The sequence below is a fragment of the Drosophila miranda genome, assembly GCF_003369915.1.
Source record: "Drosophila miranda strain MSH22 chromosome Y unlocalized genomic scaffold, D.miranda_PacBio2.1 Contig_Y3_pilon, whole genome shotgun sequence".
Lineage (NCBI taxonomy): Eukaryota > Metazoa > Arthropoda > Insecta > Diptera > Drosophilidae > Drosophila > Drosophila miranda.
Genome location: NW_022881625.1, coordinates 10,657,128 through 10,667,253, shown reverse-complemented (window position 1 = coordinate 10,667,253; position 10,126 = coordinate 10,657,128). Strand labels below are relative to the sequence as shown.

At 52.6% G+C, this 10,126-nt stretch overlaps 1 protein-coding gene and 1 pseudogene across 1 annotated transcript; both read right to left on the bottom strand.

Moving 5' to 3' along the window:
• Positions 1–5,842: 5,842 nt before the first annotated feature.
• On the bottom strand, positions 5,843–6,816 carry LOC117194873 (cytosol aminopeptidase-like). The gene is made up of 2 exons (XM_033399337.1): positions 6,115–6,816; positions 5,843–6,001 (listed from the first exon to the last, which is right to left on the bottom strand). Exons 1-2 carry the CDS (start codon positions 6,814–6,816, stop codon positions 5,843–5,845), a joined length of 861 nt encoding a protein of 286 aa, XP_033255228.1.
• A 976-nt stretch (positions 6,817–7,792) lies between these two features.
• Positions 7,793–9,091, bottom strand: LOC117194872 (annotated as a pseudogene).
• Positions 9,092–10,126: the final 1,035 nt, after the last annotated feature.

Below are 10,126 nucleotides of genomic sequence, written 5' to 3'. Positions count from 1 at the left end.
AAGCCAGTGCACACGCCGCTGCCCATTCTACGACTCTGCCAAGCCATTCCGGACATAGTGCCATCATCATGGCTCACAAGCAGCGACTTCCTGAGCTGAAGGTGCCTAAATTTTCTGGTGGATACGTCGAGTTCTCGGATTTTATGGCAATGTTCAAATCGGTGATTGAAGCGGATGCGGATCTCAGTGACATCGAGAAATTCCAGCACCTTCGCTCTTGCCTCGCTGATGCGGCTTTGGATTCGGTTCGATCGTAAGAGCTCTCCAGTGCCAATTATCGTGCGGCTCTGGATATACTTAATAAACGCTTTAATAACAAAAGACTTGTTTTCCAGGCACACATGAAGAAGATTCTTGGCTAAAGAGGGTAGACTCGCCTTCTGCTAAAAGGCTTCGGGAGTTTTCGGATGCAGTCAATGTACACATGCGAGCGTTGCAGACATTGGGAACTGCTGAGGAGATTTCAGTATTCATGGTCATCAACATGCTGCTGCAGAAGTTGGATTCGAAGACGCAAACCAAATGGGAGGAGCACACATCGTCGGATGCTATACCTACAGCAGAGGAATTCTTCGAATTCTTGCAGCAACGCTGCCAGAAAATGGAGCGGTTGGAATATGCTACAGCGACACACGCTAGTAGCGATCAGGTGGGAAAAAACCATTCCTATACGCAGGTTAAGAAAACGTTTGTAGCTTCCAACTCTTCCGCCGACCCGTCTGTATGCGTCTTTTGCCACTCAGCGGGCCATGGAATATACTCGTGCAAGATATTCGGAAATCTCTCACCGTTGCTGCGCCACAAAGAAGTGAAGAAGCTTTCCCTATGCTTCAATTGCCTAAAGCCGGGGCACCGGACCCGCGCATGCAATAGTGGAAAATGTCGAGTATGCGGCGGTAGGCATCATAGTTTGTTGCACTTCGATAGTATACAGCCCACAACACAAGGCTGCCCAGGTATTACTCCTCCCGATCTGGCCGTTCAACCGGACACTCTTTCCGTTGCTCAAAATTCTGCTAGCAGCTCGTCTCTACCTTCGTCTACCTCTCTTGCTGCCCAAGGTCTTCACTCTGATGTCGTGCTTCTGGCTACAGCCGTGGTTCTCGTAAAGAATCGGTCTGGCGTTTTAGTTCCTTGTCGTGCCATCTTAGATTCAGGATCGCAGCTGCATCTCGTCACATCCAGGTTCGCCTAGCAGCTTTAGCTTTGGAGAACTCAATCGTCTGCACTTGTGTCTGGCTGGGCGATACCAGCGTTTCTACTGAGGGATCCACCATAAGCATTTGTATGCATTCTCGCACCTCTGCTTACACAACTACACTTACTGCTCTCATCGCCCCCACGATTACCGATTCTCAACCAAGTATGACAGTAAATGTATCCGATTGGCGTATTCCATCTAACATTCAGCTCGCTGATCCTGCATTTTTCAATCCTCAACGGGTTGATCTTCTCATTGGTGCGAGCGTTTTTTATGATCTCCTCTGCGTAGGGCAAATCAAACTCACCGATGGACTGCCTCTTCTGCAGAAGACCCGGCTTGGGTGGATCGTATCTGGCGGTGGACAGAAGGTATCAAGCTCGGCGCTTTTGGCTACGCACAATTGTCCAGATTCGATAGCTGAGATGGAAGCAAGGTTGGATAAAACTCTTCGTATGTTTTGGGAAGTCGAGAATTGTGTGGAGGCTGGGTTGAATACCAAAGAAGAAGACGATTGTGAAGCACATTTCGTAAGCCACCTTTCACGGTTGCCATCCGGGAGTATGCAGTTCGTCTGCCGCTAAATAACAATACTGATCGTTTAGGAGAATCTTATGCTCAGGCTTATCGACGGTTCATCAGTCTGGAGCGAAAACTGGAGCGTAATCCTACACTCAAGGAGCGGTATTCCGCCTTTATGAGGGAGTACATTGATTTGCATCATATGCACCAAGTCAACCCTGATTCCCGTAGTCTCTGCAAATATTTCTTGCCTCATCACTGTGTCCTAAAGGAGGACAGTACGACGACAAAACTCCGTGTCGTTTTCGACGGATCCGCAGCTACATCAACTGGATATTCTCTAAATGATGTGATGATGACAGGCCCTGTTATTCAGCCTGCATTGTTTAACATATTGATTCGCTTTCGAACATATCCAGTCGCTCTCACTGGGGACATTTGTAAAATGTACCGCTGCGTACGAGTGTCTCCGCCCGACAATTTGTATCAGTGCATCCTATGGCGAGATTCCATCGAGTCCGAGGTTCAAGTCTACACATTAGACACCGTCACATACGGGACGAGGGCTGCATCATTTTTAGCGGTCCGCGCAATGCACCAGCTGGCCATCGACGAGGGTGAGTCCTACCCTCTTGGCTCAGCTGCTCTGCGGCAGGAGTTTTACGTGGATGACCTTATTTCGGGCGGTAATTCGGTCGCACAGGTCATGGACAAGATGCACCAAACATCAGCTTTACTGTCCCGTGGTAATTTTAGACTTAGGAAATGGTGCTCCAGTCACCAGGAAGTACTTGAGGGAACCCCTGAAGATGACATAGAGAAGTTCCTAAAGTTTAATGATGGAAGCGACATTGCCAAAACTCTCGGCTTAGCGTGGGACCCTGCTTCGGATCAGCTGCTTTTTGCCTTGTCCGCACTGGACACAAACTCAAAGCCATCAAAGCGGTCGGTTTTATCTACGATTGCGCGGTTCTACGACCCTCTTGGATTGATAAATCCAGTCATTGTCAGGTGCAAAATCTTCCTTCAGCAGCTTTGGAGAGAAAATTTGGATTGGGATGAAAGCCTACCCTCAGCGTTGCATTCAACGTGGATGGACATAAAGGAGATTCGGCGCATTGGTTAAGTCATGAAATCCAGTTCTATTAGTTCGCTCAACCCATTCATCGATCATTCTGGACTACTTAGAGTTGGAGGTCGTCTTGGCAACTCATCGCTAGGATTTGACGCTCAGCACCCGCTCATTCTGCCAAAGGGACATTCCATTACCTTTGCGCTGATAAGATATTATCATGAAAGAAACCTCCATGCCGGACCTCGCGCCTTGCTATCCAAAATTCGGCTGGAATATTGGCCCATTGGAGGTGTTAAGGCAGTGTCAAGGGTCGTCAGCAGATGTGTGAGATGCTTCAGGACTAGGCCGCGCATGGTCGAACACATCATGGGAGACCTACCTAAGGAACGTTTGGAAGGATCTCGAGCTTTTGAAGTCACTGGAGTAGATTACTGTGGACCTTTTTTCTACCGATCAGAAATCCGCACGAGGCCTCCGATCAAGTGCTACATTAGCGTATTCATCTGTTTCACTTCTAAGGCTATACACATGGAGCTCGTAAAGGATTTGACCACCGCATCGTTTCTAGGCGCACTAAAGCGTTTTACTTCCACTCGAGGAAGGCCAAGTCAAATTTGGTCGGACAATGCGACAAACTTCGTTGGGGCCAAGAACGAGCTTCTGGAGCTAAAGAAGCTTTGTCTGAGCGAACCGCATATGAAGGAGGTCCACGAATCCTGCTTGGCTGACTCGATCGACTGGCGTTTTATCCCACCTCGCTCTCCGCATTTTGGCGGGTTGTGGGAAGCGGCCGTGAAGACCGCAAAATATCACCTGTACCGCTCAGTTGGACCATCTGTGCTTAGCTTCGACGAGCTGCGCACTCTGATCTGTCAGATCACTGCAATTGTTAACTCTCGCCCTTTGCTCTCGCTTTCAGAAAATCCTGATGATTTAGACGTTTTGACTCCTGCTCATCTGCAAATATTTTGGAGCCGTTGGCGCGAAGAGTATCTCACTCTTTTGCAAGAGCGCGCGAAGTGGCGTACCCCCGCGCAAAACATCTGCAAGAACGACCTCGTTCTGGTGAAGGACGAAAATCTTCCTCCAATGCGTTGGCCACTGGCTAGAGTGGTCGATGTCGTTTTGGGCAAGGACGGAGTGTGTCGCGTCGCTGACCTGAAGACATCCTCAGGAAACATCAGGAGGGCCGTCACTCGGCTATGTTTGCTGCCCCTTAAGGAATCTGTTGAGAGACTAGCTACCACACGTGGGTGTATGTTCGGGCCAGCCGCTGAAGAATAACCGTAACTTTAACATTATTATTGTATGAGCAGAGAGAGCCGCCTATGTTGTAAAACGTTGACGTTCTGCAGAGCTGCTGCGCTCTCCCGCTAAAGGGGCTCTCTGCCGCCGCCACTTCGGCAACTACTTTGATCTGCTGCCGCCACTTCGGCAATCACTTTGATTTAACGCCGTCGTCTATAGTTTAGTTCTATGCTAACCCCTCTGCGCATTGGTTGCATATCGATCTCGCATAAAGTTTATCTGGCAATAGCAAGCAATCAGCTTCCGCTAAGCCACCAAGATTAAATACGAATTATAAAGTTTAACCCAAAATCTCTTTTCATTTTTGAAACACATAGGTGCCAAAAAAGCTTGGCATCTCAAACACCCCCTTCCGACCACGCAAAGGATGAAAATCTGGGGATATTCACAAATCTCAGAGACTATTAAGGCTAGAGTAACCAAATTTGGTATCCGCACTCCTGTTAGATCTCACTATAAAACGTATAGCTCAAAATTTCGCCTCACCCCCTTCCGCCCCACAAAGGACGAAAATCTGTTGCATCCACAATATACCCTCGCACCATCGTTCAGTTTCTGTTTCAGATGCCCCGACGGCAAGTAATCTGATTATGTTCGTTACACAATTCCTTTGTTAATGTTCCGCGTTCCAAATTTGTTGTTAATTGAAGTACCAAGACCACCACCACCACCAATTTCGACGATACGAGAAAACCAAAAACGCAGAATCGTAGAAGATGACTATATGTTCTAGTGTGTAAAATCTCAACCAGATCGTATAATTATTTTAGCCAGAATCAAGAAAATTTCATTCTTTCTCGCTCTGTCTCTCTCTAACACACAGGTTTCATGGTCGGCTTTGCCAATTGCAAAATATGAGTTCAAGGATCTCAGAACCTATAAGAGCCAGAGCAACCAAATTTGTTATCCACACTCCTGTGATATCGGACCTTGACCGTTTCGTGTCCAAATTTCGCCACACCCCCTTCCGCCCCCGCAAAGGACGAAAATCAGGGGCATCAACAAATCTCAGAGACTATTAAGGCTATAGTAACCAAATTTGGTATCCGCACTTCTGTTAGATCTCACTATAAAACGTATACTTCAATTGGTACTTCAATTAACAACAAATTTGGAACGCGGAACATTAACAAAGGAATTGTGTAACGAACATAATCAGATTACCTGCCGTCGGGGCCAGCCTGAACGATGGTGCGAGTGGGACGGCCAGTCATGCGGTCCTTCAGCAAATATGGGAGCGGATTGTAGCTCGTCAGCATGCCCACGTTGCGGATGTCCAGGTAAGCACAGTCGACGCACGGCACCAGCTCGTGCAGAACGGCGGCAGCGATGCAGCTGGAGGCGGGGCCACGTCCGCGGTTGCTGATGTCAAAGGTCTCGTTCGGCATGATCAGCTCCTTGAAGTAGCTCCACAGGGGCAGACGCCAAACGCGATCCCCCGTAAGGGCACCGGCCTTCTCGAACTGCTTGTAGACGAAGTTCGAATTGCTGAAAATCCCGGCTGCTGCTCCGCCCAGCGCTGGCAGACGGCGTAGCCCACTGTAGCAATGTCCACGACCATGCGCGGCTTGTAGATCGTCTGGGCGTAGAGCAAGGGATCGGCCATGGCCATCACACCAGCCTTGCTGACGTCCACGAAGCCGAGAGTTTTGCCATTGAGGAGGGACACCACGTCGCCAGGCTTGGCCGCCATTCCGGAGGAATGTTCTCGCACAGCGGCAGCAGTGCCGTTATGTTTAGGGGCAGCGATAGGGCGGCAGCGGCTCGGATGACGCCCACGCAGGCGGCTGCACCGGACATGCAGCCGCGGTACATGGACAAGCAGTCCTTGGACGGAGGCAGAGGCCCCCGCTGTTGAATGTGATGCCCTTGCCCAGCAGGAGGATGGGCTTGTCCTCGGGTGCGGTGCCGCAGTAGGCGATTTCCAAGATGATCGGCGGCTCGCAGCTGGCCCTTGGCCACCATCAAGAAGCTGTTCAAGCTCTTGGACTCGATCCATGCTGCGTACCTCCACGGATACCCCGCAGGGGCACAGGGCATCCACCGTTGACTGGGCGAAGATTGTGGGCGTCATCTGATTGGCCGCGTATCGGCCAGGCGACGGGCCAGGTTCTGCGATTCGGCCTTGCATCCAGGCATCCGAGTCGGGAGAGTCGTACAGCTCCAGTTTGGGAATGAGTGTGCGGTCCCGACGGCGCTTGTTGGTGTTGTAGCGCCAGACGGCCAAGGCGCTCCCCTCGGCCGCCTGCTCCGCATACTCCATCGACTCCACGAATACATCTGTGCAGCCCTGCAGTTGAAGGGCACGAGCCCCCACGCCGGCAGCGACGCGAGCGTTCTTCATTCCCTCGTCGATCATCTCCAGGTCGTTGAAGCCGGCCCCCTCCTGTCCCACGCCGACCACGGCCACCGCACGGAACTCCGCATCCACGTTCATGAAGACACGGCCTTTTCCCAGCTGGCCACTCGGGCCCGTCTCGCGTATGAGATCAGTGATCTTACCCTGGACGCGATCGTCAAACTTCTCGCCGGATGGTGTCATCTTGGGCTGGCGGTCGCCCTCCTTGGCGTACACGCCCACCACAACGCCTTTGATCACCGAGTCACATTTCTCGGCGTAGTGCCGTCGCTGTTCCACATCTCTGCGTCTGGCCAGGAATGTGTGCTGGACACGCCTGCACAGGGCGTGCATCAAGCGTACAGACTTCATCGCTTAATGATAGTGACAGTCCCTCGCGACAGGTTACGAAAGTTCTCTTATTTTTCAGACAGTTCCAAACAAATTTTGATTTTTTTCTGAATAAAAAAAATGAAAAACTAAAAAATAGAGAGAATAGATGTGCTTCCAACAGCTGATTCGAAAGGAATGAGATATCCCAAGGCTCAAACTCTGGCAGGGAAACATTGCCAACGCCTGCTGAGATTCGAGGAATTATTGAATTTTCGAACAAAACGAAGAATAGGTCTCCGAAGAATAGGTTTCAAATCGAGGGAAGTATTCCACAGACATACATTTATATTTCGCGTAATCAAAAGAAACAAAAGACTTATCCCTCATCGGAATCGGATTGATTTGTCGGCTTGAGGCTGTCAAAGACCTTGGCCGGTATGGCCTTTTGTTCGAAGCGCAGTTTCTTCATGATGAGGCCCTCGTCATCGGTTTTGGTTGTGGCCTGGCCTGCCTCGGCCTGGTCTACACTCGGCTGCTGCGGGTCCTCCTCCTCATCGTCGTCGTCGTCCTCGCTGTCGCCAATATCAATCTCATTCGGATTGACGACTGTATTTTCCTTGCCCTTGGCCCCGCCCTGGGTCTAGCCGCGCACAAACATGATATTGGAGGCAGCCTTCTCGGCGGGCTTCTACTTGGCCTCGGCCGCCGCGTGTCGGGCCTTCTCCTCGAGCAGCCGCATGGCATCCGGTCCGGAGCCAGCACCAGCATCGGCAGCCACACCATTCGTGTTCGTGTTGACAAACTGGGCAGCCATCATGTTGACCTGAGTGTTGTAGGTGGCCTGAATGGAACGCTTGATCCGCAGCATTTCACGCATCGTATCCTCGTTGCCATGACGCACCTCGAACTCCTTCCAGGTCTGCCAGAAGTCCGCCGTGATGCGGGGATCGCACACCTGTTGGGACAAAGCAGAAGAGAGCTTAGAATATTGACGATCCAACGGGTAAATGTCGACTCACCTGTGAGCGTAGATGGCCCTGGCTCGATCCACCTAGCCCAGCTTCGTCTGCAGCTCGGCGAATTTGACGCACATGTGGCGCATATGCTGCTCCTGCAGAGCCTCGATGGCCTTCTCGTAGATCTCCCTGGTGCGTGGCAGGCCTTAGATCTCGGCGGCCTTCTTCACGAATATGTTGTACATGTCGAACATCTCCTCTTCCTTGACGGCGGACGTGGCGCGATCGTAGACGGACATGGCATGCCGGGCCAGGCCGTGCTCCTCGTCCAGCTTCGCGTAGAGCTGGAAAAAGTACTTGGATTGCTCAGCGGGTCACTGATCCAGGCACTGTTCGAAGAGGTCGCGGGCCCGCTCCAGCTTTGTGCCCCCGTAGCGCGCGAGGAACTTGCTTAGATACGAGTTCCAGATGTCGTACACATTCGGCCACTTAAACAGGGCAATGCCCTTCTCGTAGGCCCGATAGGCCTCCTCTAAGTAGTTGTGCTCTTCGAGGAACATGCCAAGGTTGATGAGCACCTGCGGCGTGCAGATCTTCAGGTCGATGATGCGCTCGTAGACGGCCGTGCAGGTCTTGAAGGTGCCAAAGGCCTCCTCCAGAACGGCGTACATGGACCACACCTTCAGGGATCTGTGGGGGCGCGACTGCACTGTCTCCGAGTCGTCGTGATACGCCACCTTCCGCTTGGGCATGGCCGTGGCACGTTGCATCAGCTTGAGGGCTGCCTCGAACTGCTGCTGGCGCAGCTCCATCTCCGCCCACTCGCACCACCCGGCGGCCAGATCCTCCACCTTGACGTACTCCACCTCGGTGCCCCGCTCGAAGACCACGCGGGCGTACTCCACCTTGGTGCCCCGCTCGAAGACCACGCGGGCGTCCTCCACCTAGCCATTGGACTCGTAGAACTTGGCAAAATCCACCCAGAGGGTGTGCAGCTTTCCTACCGCCAGCTTGGGCTGGACTGTCTGCACGGCCTCGGTGTAGGTGTTGAGGATCTCCGTGGGCTTGTCCTCGTACAGGTTGACCCGCTTGTGCCACTCGTGAACGTTGTGCGGATTCTGGCGCAGCAGGACACTGTTCAGCCGCAGCAGACGCCTCTCCATGAGGTATTCGAAGCGCGACAGGCGCAGCTCCACATCGATGTCGTCCTCCTCGGTGGCCTCCTCGTTCTTGGCCACCTCCTCCATGCGCTTGTTCAACGACAGCTCCTCGAACTGCGCAAAGCTGGCCTCGCAAAAGGGCTCTGCTGCCCCAACAAAGGCCAAAAGACTGTGGACCAGGGGGGGCAAGGGGACAATAAAAGCCAAAAGATTGACAGAGGCGAGTGAATTCCGTAAATGTATTGTAACGGACCTGCTTCTTGGTTCGCTTGAGTTTGCTGGGCTCGCTCAGCGGTCGGCCGATTCGTCGCAACGTATTTTTATTGTTGCCCCAACGACAAATGATTAGACCTTCCTTTTCTTTAATCGAATCTCTCTTTATTCGTACTTATATTAGGACTTAGGGCTAGATGCTACAATTCAGCTTATCTATGGATCTCCACCACGCGTGGGCTCTCGTCGGGTGTGGCAGCGTTGAGGCTGTTGATTGGGGCAGTTTGACCTCCGCTATTGCTTTGGCCCGCCACGCAAATCCGCACTCTACGTCTCGCACTCCCCTCTTAGCTCCCGCCGGCAACTGTGGATCCCCTCTTAACTTAGACTCACTCTGGGGGCAGGCGGGGCCTGTCTTCCTGTTGTTATTCACTTCACTGCACTTCTTCGAACCGTACCGGGTATTACTCTCACGTTTCGACCGGGTTTCAACGTGCGCGCGCGATCACTTCTCCACGGAAAAAGAGAGCCGCTTCGTTGCCGCAGCCTCCTTTTATAGCCCCTTGACGGGCTCCGGCTCGGCGTTGGTAGTTTTCCATCGCCGTCTCCTGGTTTCCACAGCCTTCGTAACGGGGCCTGGCCGGTGGCGTGATCCCATGCCCCTATTTGGTCATGCGTCGGATCGCTGCCGGCCCGATCCCGCCGTCTCCTCTGCCTCTCGCGTTTCTCTTGCTCCGAGAGCGGGACACTTCTCCTCTCGGGCCCTTGGCCTCTTCGCCGCATCCGGCTATCCGTGGGTATCTGGGCTGACCTTCGCCTTATCCAGCCAGCCATCAGCCTTTATCCGACCGTCCCACCGCCTTTATCCGGCTATGCTTTGGTCGAATTCGGCCTGTGGGAACCACGGTTCCTCACACCCCCCCCTTTCTTCCCGCAGCGGAATCCTCCCGTTTTCCGCGACCTTGCGCCGGAGTGTGCTTTCCTCATTCAAACGGCCCCATTTTACGCGCGCTCCTTACG